The sequence below is a fragment of the Charadrius vociferus genome, unplaced genomic scaffold (genome assembly GCF_000708025.1).
Source record: "Charadrius vociferus isolate BGI_N301 unplaced genomic scaffold, ASM70802v2 scaffold7, whole genome shotgun sequence".
NCBI lineage: Eukaryota > Metazoa > Chordata > Aves > Charadriiformes > Charadriidae > Charadrius > Charadrius vociferus.
The window spans coordinates 6,234,150-6,256,039 of NW_009649308.1; the positions used below are offsets into that span (position 1 = coordinate 6,234,150).

Below are 21,890 nucleotides of genomic sequence, written 5' to 3' on the forward strand. Positions count from 1 at the left end.
GAAGAGCGGGACCGTGTTCACTGCAGGACAGGCAGAAGAAGAAAATCACTGCACAACGCTTGTTAGTCCAACGGGTGAATGATCTGCACTGTGCAGCCGATATCTCTAATAGTCCTTTATTGTCACTACTGTCTGTTCACACCTGTGAAGAATATACTTACTACCCAGAATGCAATGATGAAGTCTGAAATGTTAGCTAACTCTCATAAGCATCCCCACTACAGCAGTAAAAAAAGGTACTTGTTACAGTTGTCTGACTTGTATGTTAAGCCCTACAATAGTTTTATTAGTGCTTTAGGACGTTTACTTTTCATGTATTGGTTGCAATACTAGAATGGTCCATAAAGGGCAGAATCACGACTACGCTCCTTTCGTAGTTGGTGATACACAAATATCCACCTTGATGCAGGCTCTGTCCCAGTGACCTGACAGATACATCCTCTCCATGGATGTTTGCACCAGGAAAGCAAATTTGGAAAGTGAAAATAAACCTGTTTCTCCTCCCTCCATTTTCAAGTATGAAAAATAGGAGAACTAATTGATTTTTTTTCCAAAAATCTACATTTCTTCATGGACAAACTTGCAACAAAATTTGTGGGTGACATTCGTTTACTTATATGTCCAAAGCTTATGGTGAAAAGTGAAGCACTGAAATGCATTGAAATTAAGTATCTAAATAAAACTTAAAATTGGGCTATTGGCACTTAATTGCTTCTATCAGCAGCTTAGATGTCCAAATTGCCTAAATTATGTATTCAACCAGAAACAGATTTAATAAGGTACAGTAAAATGTCGAACTATCTTCTTAAACATCCATTTTATGACTTGGCAGTTACTAACTTGCCTGGATTGACAAGCACACTAATGCACATAAAGCAAGATTAAGGCATTGTATCCTTCAACAAAGACATCTCTTTGTATTTTTAACAAGGTCAGTCTGAATAAAAGTGGAGTCATCATATCATTGTATGGATTTCCCTTGTGTTAATATCGGAATGCTATAGGATCAACATACTGTCAGATACTCTCACTTCACGCTTTGACTTTTCATGCTCTGTTTGGTCACCAACTCTTTGGTGACCATAAAAGCATCCCCCCTCAGGGTGAACCACATTGTCGGGGAAGCCGCTGTAGTTTTGTTGTTGACTTTAATGGGTGCAGGACCAACCCTCAGCCCGCTTTGCTCTTTTCTCAAGAGAGCACACTGCACTGTGTGAATGCTCAGTAAATAACAGCATAAAATATTCACTTCAAAAAGAAAGCAAAAGCCCTTCTACAGAACAAACAAGTATAATGAAATGGGCTTTCCTGGAATCTGAAAATCCTTGCCTGACCTTGAGCATGGCAATTGCTTGGCTAAGCAAAAAATATTAACAAATCTATCCTACTGCAGCTGGGAAATCAGACAGAGCAGGCTAGTTTTTGTGATAATGAGCCAAGGGCAACCGTAGATAGCAAGCAACAATAATCTAAGACCCTCGGATCCAGCAAAGCTGGCATAGCTACAGGTCAGTGCATGCTTTAAGTTCATTCCACATTCCCCCAGTCCTGAAGACAACGGGCGTTTGCCAGCGGTGGGAGAAGAACTTCACAGGGCAATGTTGAGTTTATTGACTTTGAGTGTAGCAGTCACTTCATATTCAGAAAAACCTAGAAAGCTACTGAAATCTGCTAGGAAATCAGTATGCTGAAACAATAAGGGGCCTCCAGTCCAAACAAAACCACACAGAAGTGGATGGAGGAGTTCACGAGATGAACCAGAGGGGTTTTCATTGTGTTCTGATCAAAAAAAACAAGAGCTTTTTGGGTTGAAACCTGAAGAGCAGGCTTGGAACTGCAGGGAACAAATGTATCCTCTTATTGTTTCTTCTTTTTTGTCCAAGGAATGAAACTGTATGTTCTTAATAAGTGAACTGAAAAGCACCAAGTTAGTAGTAGATTCTCCAAGACTGCAAATATTAAAGGATTCTATTAAACATGAAAAGGTGATGAAGAAATTCAAATCTCTTGCTTTTGCTTTACACTGGTGAAGATCCCTGCAGAGGGCACTTGATGCGGTTAGGCGTAGCCGTTCAGGGCTGGACTCTGCTGGCAGAAGGGTTATGGCAGTGACAGGTCTTGTTCAAGGAGTCAAGGTACTTTCTGGAAGGTACTAATTTCCACAAGCTGACTGTTGTCCACCTGGGAAACTTGACAAACATCGGTGTGGCAGAACAAGCACGAATCAGAAAAAAAGGCACGCTTATTTCAGAATAACAGCATCCATGGGGAAGCTATTTTGGAGTAATTTATTCCACAGTAGCTATGCTGATTAATTTTTTCCTTATCAACAAGCCATTAGATCTGGGAACTGAGCTGACCTGATTCTCTCATTTATGTAAGAAATGAAAGTGAAAATTCATAGAAATATTAGAATACGAAGATTGGCTTAGAAAAGAAATAGCTATAAAAATAACAGTTAAATACTTTTCTTTCTCTAACAGAGTCCTCATTCTTCTTTGCTTCAGTCAACAGCTTACATGGCTGGCAACAAACACTGTGTGTTCATGCTGTACACAAAAAGAAACCAAGCAAAGTGAAAGCAGTTTCCATCTTCCAGTCAGGCTCAATTTTCATCTTTTCTTTGCAGTTTATTTGTCAGCAAAGTGACTACCTCATAAACTCTTTGGGGTTCCGCTAATGGAGTTATTTTGGTTTGAATTACTTGCACCTGGTTTCATTTGCTGCTCCAGGCTCCCAGCGCTACCGAAGGGTGGGTTTCCCGTTAATAGGGGTGTGAAGCCCCAGAAGCAAATCTGAATAACCCACAGGGAGAACTGTGTTTGTCCCAACAGCACGTGAATGTACAGAGCACTGGATACACCAGGAACCGCTTACGGCCTTGGGAGCAAAGGCTACAAAGCCATCAGAGGAAGGAATTGCTAACCAAAATATAAATGTTAATCCAAAGTAGGAGTCCTCCGGGTTACAGACTATCATTCACAGCTGCTGTCTCTCTCATGCTGCATTGATTTTTTTGCATTTTTTAAAATCTTTTCACTGATTAGGTGACAATTTGTTTCTATCTCCCCTCTCAACCATGCAGAATGGAAGAGCAGAAGGATGGTAGGCTCGGAGAGGCCACTCCGTGGGCAGTGAGGCAGAAGGTGCGGCAGCACCAGCTCCTCTACAGACTCTTTACGTACTTGGCTCAGGCCTAACTCAGGCCACTGGGTGCATGTATTTAAGAATTATTAACTAGAATTGTCTGAATAATGCAACTTTTAGCTTTTTTCCAAACAAAAAATCAAACCAAATTTAGAAAAGAAATCAACTTGGATAAAACTGAAAAATATTTTTCACACTTTGTGCTGAAGTAAAAGAATAAACCACCTATTTTGGGGCAAGTAGGGAACTCTTAAGCCAAAATAAAATCTTTCTTCCGCTTTAGGCTTATTTAAAACTTTGGGTTTAATTTAGATCATTTAAAAGAAAAAAGTAAACCCCCCAAACCTAAATCCTAAAAAGAAACTACTGTAATTCGGTATGATATCCATTAAAATGAACCAGGTAAAACAAACTGGTGCAGAATCACAATTACATATGGAGGCAGTTTATGATAATAGCAATCATATTAGTAAGTGCATGTGAGGATAACATTTTCAACCAGCCAATCCTATTTGAAACGAGATTTTTAATCCAGGAGAATAACCCAGAAAAACAAATAAATCTTGTTTAGAAACTACAGCATCAAACTCATTTGCTTCAAAACGCTACAAATACATTCATCAATTCTCAACCAATGGTCACATTTTTTAGTTAAGTTTTCATATCAGGAACCAACTGTTAAAAAACTCACCGTGTTAAGAAAACAGCAGGGTTTCTATTAAATCTCACAAGACAACAGTCAGGAGTATGAACGTACTACTACAAACAGGAAAAACTGTAATTCCTCCAGCAGGGGAGCCTGTGCACTGAAGGTTTTACTGTCCATTACTACACAGTGCATCACAGCATAGGTGCGGGGTAAAATGTATTACAGAGGTGTAAATGATTTTGGTTTGCTATTAGCATTTTTTTAATTTATTTTATATAAAAGGCAGTCTGGCACCTTCAAGGTGCACTACAGATTATATAATAAAGTGATTCGGATTTTGATGAGTCTGAGATTATGGTTTCACATCTTCCAGGTACCTTGTTTGGTATGCAAGGGATAATGATTGACTGGGATTTTTGTTTCAGTATGTAAATTAGACAATTAAAGTATTTTTAATATTACTGCTAAAATAGAATTCACAAAGATCAACTTGAGGATAAAAAGCGCTTCATAGCACTCTTAAATAATTTAAATAACCTCAAAGAAAAGGCAGAGCATGCCAAAACAAATTGCGCTGTTTTCAGTCACACCACTCCTCTCGGCATTGCCGTAGCCCACAGAGTTTCCCACAAGACTTTCCCATTACCTTGCTGGGGAAGGGATCCTTTCTGGAAGCTTTCTATAAGGAATGATATTAGTGTTTACTGTGTCAGGAGGTTGTGTCAATGGAATGACACAATGTTTTCCATCAAACAAAACATATTTTCTTGCTCATACATGTATATATATATTTCTTATTTAATATGATGGAAAGAATGCCACAAGTGTGATGAAGCTACCTCCTCAGCTGTGTTTGTACTGCAGTCATGGAAGGCTCACTTTAGGCCCATTAACTACAATAGGTTTGAAGTTTTATGGTTAATGCCAAACCCCGAATACTGCAAGAAGCAGTGTACATGCTTATATGGTGCATGCATATGCGTGTACGCAGGCATACTCACCAACACACATACTAATAAATGTACTTGCTCAGGCACATGAAAATCAACCCCATCTCTAAGCACTATACCGTACTCAGTATATACGAATGACTTGCGTTTTCACTGCTGCAGAGCAACCCGCTGTGTGTCTGTGTGCTCTCCTGCTCCCTCTGTACTGATCCCAGCGAGCACAAGCCACCGATGGAGCTCTGACAACTATGTCCAGAACATTTTCACAGAAAGTAAAAAATGGGCTTGAAGTTTCTCCTTGCAGTAATCAGATTTTGTCCTCTGAACTCCTTGTGCAGGACAACCTAAAAAACTCATCACCGTGACTCTCAACACTTGAAGGATTTGAGCTTTTCAGTACACTTGCATGATCAATTCTTCAATACTATTGTTGTTTGTGGAAAAAAATCCACAGGAGTCTTCAACTTACATTTGCTTGCCTTCTTTTACAGATTTCAAATAAGCATTAAACAACGCCTGTGCCGACTTGTTTCACCACAGGCTCAGTTAAGTCCAATTCGGGTTGCCAGGAATCTCAGCAAACTGAATCAAAGAGTAACTCGAGAAGAGACTAAGCAGCAGTAACCGCCACGAGACTCTAATGCTTATTTGTATGCATTAATCCAAACTGCTTCTCAAATCTTAGCAGTAATACATAGCGCACAGCAGACGGTGAGGCTGTTAACTGGGAACACCGGTGTTTGTATAAAAACACTGGAAACCCAGCAGGGTGCCTGTGGAAAGGCTGCAGCCCAGCGAGTACTGGTGGTGTTTGGCCTTCCGCACACAGGGGAATGCAAATATATCAGGGTATGATTTTCAGAGACTCTAAGTATCCCTGGGGAGCCCTCCCTGCTCAGCAACAATGAAAACCATTCCCATCAGTATTATTTATATTGTGTAATAATAGCATATTACTTACGTATGGACTCAATATCTGTGTGATGGATAGGTTATTAAAATGCCAATGGATGGGTCAGAAATACATCAATATTTTAGCAGCACTGGTTATCAACCCAAGGCTATGCTGAGTCATATATTTTCTTGTGCTTGGAAAAGCTTGGAGAAAGCTGTAATAACTGTCTGAAGTGACTGAAGGGATATTTGGAAGAGAATTCAAAGCTTGTAGTAAATAGCATTTTCCTTAAAAACAAACAGTCAAGATTGAATCATGAAAGAAAAAGAAAACGATGAAAAGAGATCCAGGCAAATTTAAAAGAGAGATCCTTATCAAAGAAATTCATGGGAGTGACATGCTCCAACTCTCAGCTTAAGACAAAGACCTGCATGTGCAGAAGCAATGAAAATGTATGTCAGAACAGGAGGTAAACTGTGGCTCGGCAGGGCAGGGGGTGACCTGTGAGCTGGTGCTGAGCGCCCTGCACAGCCCAGCACCGCGCGTTGCCTCCTCGCGCCTGGGACCCAGGCACTCGCCTGCGCAGAGCTCAGCACAGCTCCTGCACCCACTGAAGCTGCCAAATGAGCCTAAAGTAACAGCAAGACAAGAGAAAACGACCTGCTCAGATGAGCTGAATGGTCATCTTATAAACTGAAAATGAAATCATGTCAGTCATGACAAGGAGAGGAGGAAATAAGTAATGGGGAATAATGTGATGCTGAGGGAAGGCATGGCAAGGGAAAGGCCCCTCTGCAAAGGACATCTGCTTGACTTCTTGGCATTATTTAATGGACATCACACTGCTAACAGACTGCAGATGCACTCCACAAGAGCAAGTGCAAACCATGCCGTCGTGCATCTGTTATAATGCTAAGACCTTTTCAATGATATTTGTAGTGATATTTGAACAGGTAAACATGCCCTTAAGTCTGCAAGTAGGAAAAAGCTAACAGAGAGTTATGAGATGGAATGGGAAAGGCAGTTACGGTACAGTCAGGGTACAAGTACAGCGTATACTAACGGGGCTCTAATAGAAATAGTATTCTCCCTGCTCAGGAAAATATTTCTGCATGTGTTTAACCTCACTGCCACAGCTAACTGCACTGATGGGGAACTCAGTGCTTCAGCGCTGGCAGAACCAGGATGCCCGTGAACATGCTTGTGGCTTACCTCCATACTAATGTACCAGTCCTTAAGAAGTTAATTCAAGACTTCCTCCTGAAGCTTTTGTGTTGTTACTACAGACCAAAGAACAATGCTAACACTTCCTCAAGCCAAATAAATGACATTATTTGATCCCTACAGTTGGGACTAATAAAACACTTCATTTTCTAACACGTTTTTTCTACCATGTATTTCAATGTATTTTTATATAGTAAAAATCTCCATTTTTCAGTCTCTGAAAGTACTGTATAATAAATAACTGAAAACTACACAAAATTATCATTCTGCCTAACTCCTGAAATTAGAGTATGTTTGAAATAATAATTGCTCAACTTCACTACACCTTTGTTCTTTGGTTGTGACTTCCTCCTAAAGAAGACGAAGCACAAAACGCCTCCTAAGGACTGAGACACGTATCTTAGATGTAAACACAATTGGAATGAATAAGACCTCTGCTAGGTGAGAATACCACAATTTGGAATATACAAGAGCATGGCGTTAGGTCTCGAGCATGATCTCTGGGGCTTTGTGTCACGGACCGAACGTGATCACATCTTAACGGCTGAGGAAGTTACTACCTGTCAGCTGAGTTTCTGTAACTCGACGGAGTGCATGCTCTTAACTCACCACAACTGCAGGCAAAAACGTTAATAGCTTCCATCTTTATGCACCTAATCCAGTTATGTAGCTCGATGGATGGTAACTCGTTATGCCACCATTATATTCTCATAGTCTGAGGCACGACCTCCCAGTTAACAGGACCGAACAGGTAATGCGATGCGTCCTTCCTAATTTCTGTTTTTACTGTTGTGTATGTATACGAACCTTCAAACACTAGGAATCAGCTCCCGATTTCATATTAATGTAACACTGGTGTAACTCCAATGACTTTAGGGGAGTTTTTCTAATTTATGCTTATGTCAAATCAGGTCCTATGAACTTCATATATAGAGAGAAGTGGTTTTAATATGTAGATATAATTTTCTTTTCTTATATAAAATTGATTGTGAAGGAAACTTAATTACATTTAGCCCATCTGTAGTAGTCAGATTAATTAAATATTTCTCTCTGCACTTATCTCTAATTGTAATGTCAACAGAGCTGTCCTAGTTCAATGTTATGTTGCCATTAAAAAGGAAAAAGAAAATTACTTTTAAAACCTGCAGTGAAATGATGTTAAGTGTCTGCCTTAAACTGACAAATTCAAGGAGATTTAGAGTTAAAACTGCCAACTCTTTCAATAACTCACCGTTATTGCAGAATATAAAGCACCCAAAATCACAATACCGGGCAGTTTATACAGAGCCAGTTCACAGAGTGTATCAGAAAATGCTTAACATACATTACAGACCAAACAGGGCTTTTGTGGACAGATTTAAGAGAGCAGGCGAGTGAGTCAGTGGCTCGGACAGCAGGGGAGAGCACCAGACAGATGGGAAAGCACGTGGGGGGCAGCGATGCCAGCTGTGGGACCTTGTGTGAAAGGGATGCACACCAGCGTAGAGAGCAGAGAGAGTGGGCAGAGAGACGGTTGTTAGATGTCTTGGAAATAAGGTGGAATAGGAAGGATAAGAGAGGAATAAGGCCATTTTGAATGGGGTTCAGAAATGAGGAAGCCTTTGCCAAAAGACAGCATGGTCTTAGAGCCCACAGGATACAAAATCAGAAGGTCTCAAAATATATCTGTAAATGAGGAATCATCACTTAGTCAGAATGTTGCTATTGAGGTCCCACAGTGACTTCAGTTCTTGGCCCTAAATCAAGCTTAATTCATCAATGACCTAGAAGAAAATAGACAACCATTATACTAAGGTTTGACTGTATGGTGGGGTATGAGATCTCACCCAAGACACTGAGATGGTCTGTGTGACACAGTAAGATAATATATACTTGACTACATCTCTGTGTACAATCTAAGGAAAAAAATGTAACTGTGCTTGGGGCAAGATGTATCTACAGGCTGAATGAGAAAGCTGCACAGCTCCGAGTATGGGAGCAAGCACACTGTAAAGGATGGCAGTACATAAAGGAGAGGAAAGCAGCTCTCCTTCTTGACTGTGCAGTAAATGAGTATTCCTAAAACAGACAGGAAAAATAATTAACTCTCAGAATGGTCAGAGAGGAATGTTGTGGCTTTTCTCCCACTGATAAGTTTGAAATAGAGCCTGGACGTTTTTCCTGAAAAAAATGCAGTAGCTTGTGTATTAGACTGAACTACTGGAAAGAAGGCAGAGACTAACTTAGGAAATAACTATGTTTTTCCCAGGAAACCCAAAACTTACAGAGCCTTAGAACGAATCAAGACTACAGAGGTGTGAGGTAGGGAGCACCTAGTGCCAAATGCCCTGGTTCAACTGGTAGAAAAGAGCAAATTATTATTTTAGTACAGGGCTCCATTGACGACACTTTCAAAAATTGCTTCTGCATACTTTCTACACTAGCTCACTCAACAATCGTTCAAATGTATTTCCAGAGAATTGCAAGAACTATGCTGTGTCTTAGTGGAAACATTAAGAAAGAGATTACTGTTTAAAAAGCATCTCTATATGTACGCTTTATGCTTGCAAATGTATCCATTTACTATTAACAGAAGACTAAACTCTGGATGCATTTTGACAGGCACAGGGTTTTTTTCATTGGGTTATCCATTGGCTCTTTTCTGAAATAGATGACAGAGTTATGAGGTAGAGTAGAAAAGAGAAGAAATTAATTGTTAGACCTTTTTCTTTTTTTTTTTTTTACTTTTTTTAAAGAAAAAAGCCAAGCACTGGGATGGTAGGTACAGCACATGCATAGTTTCTGCCTTGAATAACATCTAGCACGAGGGTCTGTTCCCTCACTGCACTGCTTCAGCTGAAGTCAGTGGAACAACTGCCTTGAGCAAACAGGCAAACATTGACATTCTGTGATAAAAAGGGAAACATACACCAAAACTATATATTCAAATGACAATCCAGGATGTGAAAAATAAAGAAAGACACATGAATTATGTATCATACCTCCATCATTGTCCAGGTTATCTCCACACACCATTTCCATGACAACGTTACATCCCGAGCCACTCCAGCCCACTTGACAAACACAGTGCCATCCATTCTGATCAAGAGTGCACCTCCCATTTCCATAACAGAGACCTGGGCAGCCATCTAGAAAAGAAAATGTAAAAAAGAAGCCTTCATGGAGAACTTTTCTTCTCTTCCTTTACAGTTGTAATTATTCTTTAACATTCTCTCATATAGCATTATACTTGCTGCCTTCAAATGATCACAGCTCCCTTGCAAGCCATTTATATTTTTTGCCAAATATGGAAATATCCTCATCCTGGTCCCTCCCTTTGCTTGCCCAAAAGTCATTTCTCAGTGAGGACTGAGGATTTTTTTAGCGTGTGTCATTTTGTGTGCAGGAAAAGTGAGTAAACTTATAAGAAGATACAAGAAGAACAGTCTGCCGTGTCCATCTCTTTCTCTACTTATTGAAAAATAAGTTGTAGATCATAAAGGAAGGTCTATACATAATCAACATTTTTATCAAAGATATACATGGAAAATACTGTTTAAATGACAAACTGGCATTTGTGGACATAATCCTCCACATTGCAGGGAGTGGAGGTGACCTCTTCACTCTTCTCATAAATACTCAGCTGACTGAGAAAAAGCCAATTTGATTTAAGCTACAACACAACTCTCTCCACAGAAGGCAAATGAGGGAGCATTTCCTTCCAACGTCCAGTTCCGCTTCCTTCACATTATAGCCGATTCAAATACGACAAACACTTGCCCTTTAGCAGCCCTGATTCTAGATCAAAACTGGAACAATGACATCCTCTGGATTATATACACTAGTAAGCTCTGAAGCAATAGTAATTTGGACATTCTCAGCTAGATCTCTTGCCTATAAGAGTGAGAGAGGAATTGTCTCTTGGATGTGCACACTCACGTCCATCTGCTTGCATAGTTTAGTGCCAGCTCAGACATTTGTCAAATCCACGCCATGTCACACATGGAGCCAAAGGACGATGGATAAAGCTCAGCAATAAGCTTACCGGCGCAAGTGGCATCCCTTCTAAGACGGCTCCTTTCTTTTTGCCAGGATGGACATACAGGAACTGAAAGCACCTCCTGTACTTGATAGTGAACATCAACGCTCACGTGTTATCAGAAACAATTTTTTTTGAGGAAGAAAGAAGAGGCCTCAGTTTCCATATGTGTTTGGCAGCCCCAAGATGCTCCAAAAGGGCTGTGGAGGAGCCGACCAGAGAGTCAGAGATACGTACAACTGGTCTGTCAGGTTGTGACTTACAGCCCGGCAGATGGCATGTTTCCTGGGAACTTTACAGAAGACACATCATCTCTCTCCTTCTCACCCTTGGCACAGTTTATCAACCACATCTGCCAACAGGGAGAGTGAAGAGTTTGACCCTCTTGCTTGGAAGAGCTGGAGATGGGTGGCACCGTTTTCTCACATTGGAATTCTGGAAGTTGCTGCTCTAAAACAGCACGCGGTTGGCAACCACCAGATATGCTGTAAAAGCCAATTATTTGCTTCTTTTGGGCAAATTGGGGGAAAGGGCAGGATGTGAGAGCTGTTCTGGGTAACGGGGATGTTTTTCCATTTCAATTCCCTGTCCTGCTGAGTTAATTCATTTCTTGTATATGATTATATTTTGCTGCTGTGCGTGGTTATCCTCTAAGACTATAAATGTAATCAAATGAATGCTTACATGATTTTATTATTATCTAATTCTGAAGAAATAAAATAATAGATACAAAATAAACAGCCAGATCTTTCTGGAATATCGGTTAGTTTGATATTTCAGCTAGCAGCATTTTTGCAAGGGGCACCGTGCATCATTGCTCCGCACAGCATGGCGAGGGCTGAGGGACGGCTGCCAAACTCGGGGAAGGTACTTGCGCTGACATGAACGAGCAGGGCCTGCGGCAAGGCACGGAAAGCAAATGAACAGCACCAGACAGAAAACAACATCAAATTTAACTCTTGGATCAAATGATTTGGAGAGAACTATATAACATCTAGCATAGACAGTTTTCAAAAAAAGTGTACTTCCCTATGAAAAGAAACTTACTTCAAGCACAAATGACGAAAAAGAAAAAGAAAACTTTTGCTCTCATGGAAGACAGGAACAACAAAAACTTTTTGAGCAAGTCCTCAGCTCTGTCATTTCTTTGGAATGGTAAGCGAGAGCAAAATGACTTGCCTAACTTAGCACACCTGATGGCCACATAAAACACGCTTACATTGCTACAACTTTGCAAAGAAGTTGAGGACACTACTTGTTAAAAACGGCATTTTATTCTGTAAATCTCTCTCTGTCTCTGTGTGTGTGTATATATCTCTCTATATCTGCACAAAAAGATGTTATCTATTCTGGCAACTTAGCAGTACAGAAGCTCAGACAAAACAGGTAACACACAACACTCTATTCCCAATACTTTTGTATCTTTTCATTATTCTTTCGTAATGCTGATATGAAAAACTTACCTCGAACAGCATCTAAGTAGTGAGCTTAAAAAAGAAAAGAACAAAACTGAGATGGATTGAACTTCCGTACCCAAATGAAAATACAGACACCATTTGCTTGTGGCTTGCCACCTGTCGGGTAGCTATGAAGTGTCTCCCTCTCCCTGCCGTCAGAGCTACTCCTGCTACTGTCATCAAAATACATCGCGTGTGTGACTGTTCTCCAGTTGGTGACAAGCATGCAGAGGACAGCTTGGGCCATACCTGGCAGTGCCTACAATGTGAAGAGCAGCTCTATTTATCTTTTTAATTATTTTGGTCCTTTTCTGCTTTTGTTCTATGCAATCTTTAGAAAATTAGACTTCCTTCACAAACCTATTTCTTGATTTAGCAAATCTGATTTAGTAAATTTTAGAGCCAGTGAATGGATTATCTTCAAATGATCAAGGTAAAGATAAAACATTCTAATTCTTTTCAAGAAGCAAGCATGAAAGCTTATGCTGCTTACCTCTGAAAATTAGATACCCTGCTATTAGAAACAATTAACATGGTTATGAATAATCTTGCTTTGGGACATTTTAGGGAGAAACACTATTAGACTTTGCAAAAACCTTTTGTATTTCATTAAAAATATAACTATTACCTTCGTATAGTAGAGTAATGACGTCTAAAAAGATCTGAAATCTTTACCTTATTAGGAATATTGTTAGAAGCCAACTATAGAAAAACCACCTCTAGTAATATGTAAAATATGAAAATCCTCAGGCACAAAGGCAAGAGATTTAATGCAAAAATTACTTAAGCTAAATAATAGCTTCATCCCCTCACACCTTCTATTTCTTGGACATTTTTTTCCTTCCTGAGTCAAAGTTCACATTTGAACCCAACTCTAAGATATGTTAGGACTGAGATATCTTTCTTTTGTGTGTCTTTTAAAAAGTTAATTCATCAATGTTATTTCCTCTACACAGAAAGCTGCACCGAGTTGCTATTGTGTGGGACAAGCAGGGTGCACCACCAGTGCAGAGGCACCTTTTTCCACCTGCCCCGATTCTGGGCCTCTGTTTTTCCAAAATGACTTGAATCAGACTGATGGCTATGGCAGATCTTTGTATAACTGCTTAAGACTTTATGTATTTTATTTCTCAAGGTACAGAATGCCCTTACCAATGGTGCAGTGGTCCCCTTCCCATCCGGGGCTGCACTCACACTTCCCATCCTTGCACTGGCCGTGTTCAGCACAGTGAGAGTGGCAGGTACGTTCTTCACAGGTTGGTCCCACCCAGCCCTCTTCACACTGGCATATCCCTCTTGAACAGACACCGTGGCTGCCACAGTCCAGGGTACAGAGCTCTGCAGAGGATTACAAAAATACATAACGTGAAACAGCAATTTCCTACTGCAAATAGACTTGGCACCGTCACTAAATTTAATCACTTCTCTACTAATATCACTCATCAATTGGATCAAATATGGGATTTCGTCACCCAGTACAACCTTACACAATCCGGCTGCCACCTTCTTTAGCAGTTACTTGCAAGATCATTTCTTTCTTTGGGGTGGGGACTGCAAAAATGATGGCTTTGCATATGGTAGGGCAATGAGCCTAAACCAGACAAACAACGACAAAAAAAAGTCCATATCTTTTGACTGATTTCAGCTGAGGCCTTTAATAACAGCATGCCGTGTCTGTTCCCAGGTCCCACTGGCTCCGTTCTGAAATCTATTATAAACTCAAATATTGCAAGTGAGCTGAATGAAAGGATAAAGTGGCACATTAAATACATACAAGCAAAAGTCTTTGAGATATTCAGACGTATCTAGTGATGGCAAAATGGCCTTCGCTTACCGTAAGAAAAGCCACTGGAAAGGTAACAGAGAGAAAGAAGAAGAGCAAGCACCCCACTCTGATGGCAGTACACAACGCTACATGACTTACAGGCCACACAGATCTGCCTAGTTCTAAAATGGCTTTCAAGGACTACAAGCTTTTTCCTTCCCGAATCTCATAAGTCAACTGCTAAGGAACCAGAAATGCTGTTTTGGGAAGACAAAACCTGGGAGTACCTCCTTCATTGCACCTGGAACAATTTCTCTACCTGGGCGCTGTAGAACACCAGTTACCGTGAAGTGGAATGAAAGTCCAGAATTGTTTCAATATATCACCATATGCCAATTGCAATTCTACTTCCACTTAGACTAAAGTTGTTCTGCAAAAAGAATGGCTTCATTATAAAAAGGTTCCATGTAGTTTGAATTTATTTAGAATAATTAGTGTCAAGAGACAGAATTTGCTTGTTATTCTGCAATTAACCTGCCACAGAAATGTTTCCTACTTCTTCCTCTTGGAAAGCAGCTGATAGCACTACAAGCGTAAGCCAAATAATCGTGTCTGCTCTGATTTCAAATGTCAGTGATACATATTTAGTTGTGGCAAGATTTTTCCCTTGACAGATTTTAAACAATGATCATTTATATCTTGGAACTATTGTATATAAACAATCTTAAAAGCATCTGTAGTGACAAATGCTGTCACTGTATATACCAGACAAAGTTTTTAAAGTTTAAATTGAAATCTTACCAATTCCAATCATTATAAGACAAAGAAAAAAGCAGCACAGAAACGGAACTGCACAGTGAAATCACAGACATGCCGGGCTCTGTCTCGAGTAAGAGTCTAGCCCTTATTTTTGTTAATAGCTGGGGTGATGGCACAGAGCGCCATCGAAAGAATCAGTGAGTGACAAACTGGAAGAGCATGGTCAATCTCAAAAGCACCTTCAGAAGCAGAAGGCATGGTAAAGAACCTAAGATAAAAGTCAGTAAAAGAAACTGTGAAGTACTGTCCTGAGGAAGTAAAAATCAGCTACATAAAAAAAAATAATTAATATTACTATTCAGACAGGGGATTGTGTTATACTGGAGTACAAGACAAATGTAATTATCTGATGATATTTCTGCAAAAGAGTATATAAGACAAGGAAAGAAACTGCACTGCTATATTCAAACGAAAAGCCGTGCTGAGCCTGGGCCTTATCCCTTAGAAAGACTTGATTGCTGCCTGCTGACCATGTATTAACCTAATGCTTCATGCCTTGGACTGCCTGCCTGCAGGTACTGGGAAGGATTTCTTCCCCCTTGCTGCATAATTTGGCTTGGCTTCCTTGTTTTTCTAACTTGTTTGTTCCTTGGAAAGCTGGGAGACTGCTCAGAGGACTACAGGGGGGACTTGCTCTGTTATTTCATCAGTACTGAAGTCGCCTGAATACTTGCTTCTATGATCAGCAAGTAAACTGATCCCACCAGGTCTGGGATCTCAAAAGAATCACCCCCGGGCCAGACCGGTAGAGGACCACTGGTATTATTTTAACCTATCTTTAGAGCTTGGGGCACAGGCTAACTCCTGAGAATTAAATCTAACAAATTACCTGCTACTTCAAGGATTTAGCCTCCTAGAGGGATGGCTTTGATCTCTCCTGATCTCCCTCTAGTTCATGATAATTATTGCTTTTGGTATTTTACTGTAAGTGGCAAAGATTGCTAAGAGGATTTTAAGAAATATTCTGTAGTTTACACTATGCTGGTGTAAGTGGAGTAGATGTTTTCTTTGACCCTTCTGGACTGAGTGCCCACTACACAGTTTTTTGCAGTTGTGGGACTGGCTTAGTTCAACTGATGCCAAAACTTCAGGGAATATTGTAGGCATCAGTATGCAGCAGTGGCAAAGTAGGCTGGAACAGCTGGTATGGGGAAACAAAGTGATACACACAGCTTCCGATGGTGTCAGCAGCTCTAGCAGCTCCCACCACTTCTCCATCAGTAAAGAAACCAAAGAACCAGCTGTGGAAATCCTTAAACCCATTCCCACCCATGGCATGCACGCCTGCCTCACCTCGGTCTGTCCACCCGGGCAGAGTCTAATCACGACAAACTCATCTTCCAAACAAACAAAAGAAATGGTAGCACGGAGTCGAAGGCAATGTAGGCACATCCCTACCATAGGGACATGATCTTGCACATATTCCTATTTTACAATCCCAAAGTTAAATGGATCTTAAAATGTCTGAAAGTTTTTAATTGTTTCCCCTATGTTTCACACAAAGAATAAAATGTTTAAACACTATTTAAGCTGCTAAATTCAATCAGATCAATGAAGTGGAGATACAGGTTCTCCTATCTCACCAAAATATGTCCTAGGCCAGTCAGCGTACAGTCTTCACTCACAAGACTCCTATTTTTCAAATGCTATTTTCCCACATAAGATCATACACAGCCAAACAAATTTTCCTTTATTTTTTGCCTATTGGAATACAGTGGCTTCCCCTATCCCAACCACCATGTCTTGGATAGACAACACAGTGGCACAAGTTCTGAGTAAAAATTGTTACCAAAAAAGTGTGTGTCAAACCTGTTCCAGCAAGGAATGCTGGAATGATCTTACCTGGCTCTTGCTTTTCCTTCTAGTAATGCATTTTTTTCCCCCAAATATCTAATCTACATCTTCGCTGATGCAAGTCAAAACTAAATCTGTAAGCACCAGATGTAATGAAAACTGGTTTCTTAGCTTGGACCAGAAACTCTCCTCAGTTACCTCAGTTGTCCCGCTGCTCAGCCAACTCATACTTTATGGTCACTGAGGCCAATCTTGAGACCTACATTTGTTTCGGTGATTTAATATAAGGCTTCAGAAATGCTGTTTACTGTGATAATGTATTCTTCTGCCATGCAAATCCAAGATTCTCCCCAGACTTCTCACGCAAAGCGAGGGAAATCAAGCCTAACGTCATCCTATTAATGCTGCGGTAGAACCTGCAGCTTTAATCCACAGCTAATTCCAACAACTAAGATTAAAAAAAAGGCATTATCAGTTCAGGTTGTCCTGTTTTTAAATGCAAAACAATTTATTAACTCCTGCTGTAGATAAGCAAGTACAGAAATATCAGCATAAGAGGGAGCCACATTAGCATTTGTGTTTGTATTGAGAGCCTGGGTTTCCACAGCAGACTAGACAAAATGAGATACCAGAGTGAGTGGACAGTGACTGAATGCGATGGGAAACAATACAGTAACTTGGAATAGGTAAATAGCTTCAAGCAAAGCTGATGCGGTAAAAATTCCGACAGCACTGAAGTCGGACAGCATGTCAGATATCATGCAACTGTTCTGCTCAATGGAGCACCTTCCTCCTTCCCAGCAGTTGGTCCTACAGGACTCAGAAGCACCCCAAAATGCAGTGGGTGCTCCACAAGGGGCCAGCACAGCCAGGCAAGGGCTTTGAGCTGGGGGTAGGTGCAGCAGTTGAGCCAGCCAAAGCTGTCACCTCTGACTGAAACGGCTATTGCACTCCCCCTCCTCTCCATCCATCTCCTGCCTCTGTGGTCCCTGCCTGGAGCTTATCATCTGAAACGGTGGTGGGCTGATTCAGATCTTGAAACTGGCAGATAATTATTCACTTTATTTTCCTGGGTTAATACCTGACAGCTTGCTGAGCTAAATCAGCCCACTGAGGGATCAAAGAAGCAACACAGGCAGGGCAAGGGAGGAGATGCGGATCACAGCCTGGATGGGGACTGTCCTGCTGAGAAGCCACAAGCTGTGCCATCGTCTGACTGCAAAGGACAAGAGCAAGGGGGAGGTGACAGGTAAGAAGGGAGGCAGGTGACAAGAGGTTACAGTTTGGATTAGGTAAGTCAGCTCAGGGGTATTCTATCACAAGGCTTTAGTTATGCTGTTACATTAATTGCCAATCACCCTCACAATGTACAGTGCAAGACACAGTTCGTTAAGTCCCTCAGCTGTGTTGGTGTGTGGGCTTGTAGGCTTACACCAGAGCCATCTCTTCTCTCCCGCTCCTCTTGGTCCTTATTTAGTGGGACACACGCCTGCCCAGCTTGCCAGCCTGAGCTCTAGGCAGGTCTTGTGGAGCGCAGTGGGTTGGAGGCTGGTCTGTGGCTAACACACCAGATCCTCAGTAGACGCGAATTTTCATGGCTCCCACGAAACCAACAGAGTTGCCATAATTCACAGCAATTCGTGGCTCCGTTTCAGTTTTGGTACATGTACACTTTGCAATCAAAACAGGGTTCTCTAAGTGTAGGGCTGGAAAGTTAATTTCATTATTTAAAAAAAAGCTCAGCTGTGCAGACTCACTGCAAGCGAAGTGCTGGGGGCTGGGGACTGGTCTCCACCAACCCCTGCGCTTTTGTACAGACTGCCATGAAATACAGTCTTTATCAAATCTAAGATTCAGAGTCCTTAGACTTAAACCAATTAATGAAAAAGAGACTTAAAAAATGTTCAACTCAGTCTAGAATTTTTACTGACGTGTCCTCAATTCTGAACGCTCATTAATTTTGTTGGAAGAAGGCAAATGTGAGCTGTGAAGCATTATTTATACATATTCTTGAGAAGGAGACAAATATGTTGATCATTCCTGAGCTAATCTAAAAAGCATTAAAAATTCACTCCACACACTTCATTTTAATTACCTAAGTCAACAATGAGTTCTTTCAAATGTGTTTTATAATAAGTTTCTCTTTATGTGATGTGAAAAGGGAAATTAAAGCTAAATATTTTATAATTTGTAATGATAAGGGAAGATTTTAATGTTAATTCAACATGTTTCAGAAATAACTCTTAGAAAACCATGCTAAGAATACAAAACTATATGTAAACAAAACTGGTCAAATACTTAGTACAAAAACAGTTTCATTTTACTTTTCTTCACAGTCAGTGGTGAGTCTTGTCTTCCAGACAGTCTAAACCTTAAGTATCATATTAGTAATTTCGCTATCCATTTTTAATAAGTGGTTTTCCAAAAAGATTAGAAATTAATCTATCCTGACTTTCACCCAATAAGCTTGACTGCTAGAGGCAGCAAAAAATCACCTATCTAGGTCTAATAAAGAAAGTTTTTTCAATTTAAATATACACTGCATTTTAATAAGCTTGCATCATAATTTCAACAATGTTTCTGAGCTTTTTAAATTACCTCCCTGCTGTGTCCTGGAGACAACTCTGTTCTCGCTTTCATTTTCAGCAACTGACTTTATTAATATAATTTTTTTCACTACGAAAAAGTTCAAAAATTTAAAGTTTTAGGAGCTTCAAAAAGCACTTGAGCTATTATATTTTTAGTAAAACCTAACAGAAAGTTGTCCCCACTGAAGAAGATTACAAGAGAGAGTGCACTATAGAGGTTTAACGTTACCGAGTCTTATGGTACAGCTTATGTTATTTTCCCAATTTAAATAAACTCCTTTGGCAATCTGGATGTCATAACTGCATCTGATCCAGGCTTCTCTAACAACACCACAGTATGTCAGTTAGGTGAGCAATTTTGTACATTCTTAGCCCACCACAGCTATGCCAATAAACTGCCCACCTGGGGACAGCTTTGCTACAGAGGCAACACAGGAGCATTACTTGGGCTACGCCAGTATTCAGTGGCACCTGCTCTTCAAGCCCAAGCTGGAAATCAAAGAGACTTGGAAATGTCTGCAAAACATTAATTTTGAAGTCTTTAGCTGTCAGCTGCCAGGTTTAGTGAACATGTTTCCTCTGGCAAACAGAAACCAGGTTCCTGTGTGGAAGAGGCAGCGAAGATGCATTCTCCAGCAATCACTGCTACACCTTATCCCTATCCTTCACACCACCCAGCAACACTTGATGGGAAAATGCCATAGAACATTGTGTGAAATTTGGTACAATCAAAAATAAATCAATATGGTAGGTCATCACCACATGACTGACAACGGTTTGGGGAAAAAACCCCAGCCTCTACTGCTCTACTGTCAGAATACTAAAATAACACACAGTTCTGACATGTATCTATGTGCATAGGCATAGCTCAGTTTACATATTTTAATGTATATTTATAGAAAACAGAGGTGCAAAGGACTTCACATGATCATCTATTCTTCCTCCTTCCAAATTAAATTGTATGTGGCATCCCTTAAAAAGCTCCCAGCAACAGAGAACCTACAAGAGGACTAGGTAATCCATACCACCACCAGACTACCTCCACAGAGAAGTAGTCTCTCAATCTAAGTTTCTCTCGCTGTAATACTTCTTGTTCTTCTCTCCATGCATCGCACGTTTACATCTGACAATGAAATATATTAAAGGTCATCTCACAATACCACAACAATTTGTGAGTTTGAGCGGTTTGTTACATTTGTGTGAATAAATTCAAAGCAACACTTTAATGTTAGTTATGTGAACACTGCAAAAATATTGCACTGAATTTATTCTCACATATACTTCCAAAATAATTTCCACAGTCATTTCCAAAGATTCTGCTCTTGCACAAAGGGGGACTTTGTGGCCCATCCCAACAGAAGACACAAAGAGTGAAATTCATCTCACCCCACTTGAGACATTTGTGTCTGAAATAGTTTTCTATTACAGCCTGGTATCAGACTAGAATATTTAAATTTATTCAGCTATTGGTATTTATCCTTTCTGACACTGTCATGAAGCAAGAGCCTATAGCAAGTGTATAAAGCTATGTTAAGCAGAAGAGGAATGATTTTGGAAAAATTCTGAAGGAGAAAACAGGTCCTACTCCAAATCGTATTTGCCCTCATTTCTGGCTCTGAATGATGTTAGAGAAGCTCATAAGATATTACAACTATTTACAGTTTTCCGTGCATTACAGAAGCTGGTGGACATTCCTTAAATGCCATTCCTTCTTATGTCTTCTTGATATCTTCTATTATTTGGACTCGTATTAAGTAACCCCTTTCCCTCATGATTACATGACCGATACCCTGTTTCCTATTTTCTCTTCAGTAGATCTATTGGTTTTGCTATGAAATAAATTAGTGATTGCAGTAAATAACCTTTTGGGCGGTCTCACTGGCAACTGAAAAATAGCACAGCTGAAATCACTCTAACTGAATAAAGGATCAATCCTGGCTCTCTTCTTCATGTTATGAACTGCATTATCCCAGGAGGTGTTCCACCAGGAGGCAATGAGGCGCTTCAGGAGGTCAGGTCATCCTCAGAGAGACAAGACTTGCAGAAAAGTACTACTGAATAGTCAGTGTCTTCAGAACAAAATGCAGCAATCTAAACTTCACACAGCCTGACACCATTTCCCACAGCATTCTCCTGGAGAAACTGGCTGCTCATGGCTTGGGCTGGTGTGCTCTTCACTGGGTAAAAACCTGACTGGATGGCTGGGCCCTTACGGTTGTGGTGAGGGGAGTAAAATCCAGTTGGCAGCCGGTCACAAGTGGTACTCCCCAGGGCTCAGTACTGGGGCCGGTTCTCTTTAATATCTTTGTCCTTTATCAATGATATGGACGAGGGGATTGAGTGCATGCTCAGTAAGTTTGCAGAGGACACCAAGTTGGGAGGGAGTGTTGAGCTGCTTGAGGGCAGGAAGGCTCTACAGAAGGATCTGCACAGGCTGGATCGATGGGCCAAGGCCAATGGTATGAGGTTCACCAAGGCCAAGTGCCGGGTCCTGCACTTGGGTCACAACAACCCTGTGTTGTTGTGCTTGAGGCTTGGGGCAGAGTGGCTGGAAAGCTGCTCGGCAGAAATGGACCTGGGGGTG

The 21,890-nt window shown here is 40.7% G+C and overlaps 1 protein-coding gene across 1 annotated transcript in view; it reads right to left on the reverse strand.

Annotated features, from left to right (window-relative positions):
* Positions 1-21,890, reverse strand: part of TENM1 (teneurin transmembrane protein 1) — a 246,047-nt gene that overhangs the window by 84,292 nt on the left and 139,865 nt on the right. Inside the window, exons 11-13 of the mRNA XM_009889346.1 lie at positions 13,493-13,678; positions 12,347-12,370; positions 9,847-9,993 (exon numbers count right to left, since the gene is read on the reverse strand). Coding sequence (XP_009887648.1) covers positions 9,847-9,993; positions 12,347-12,370; positions 13,493-13,678 — 357 coding nt within the window. The remainder of the gene's footprint in view (positions 1-9,846; positions 9,994-12,346; positions 12,371-13,492; positions 13,679-21,890) is intronic.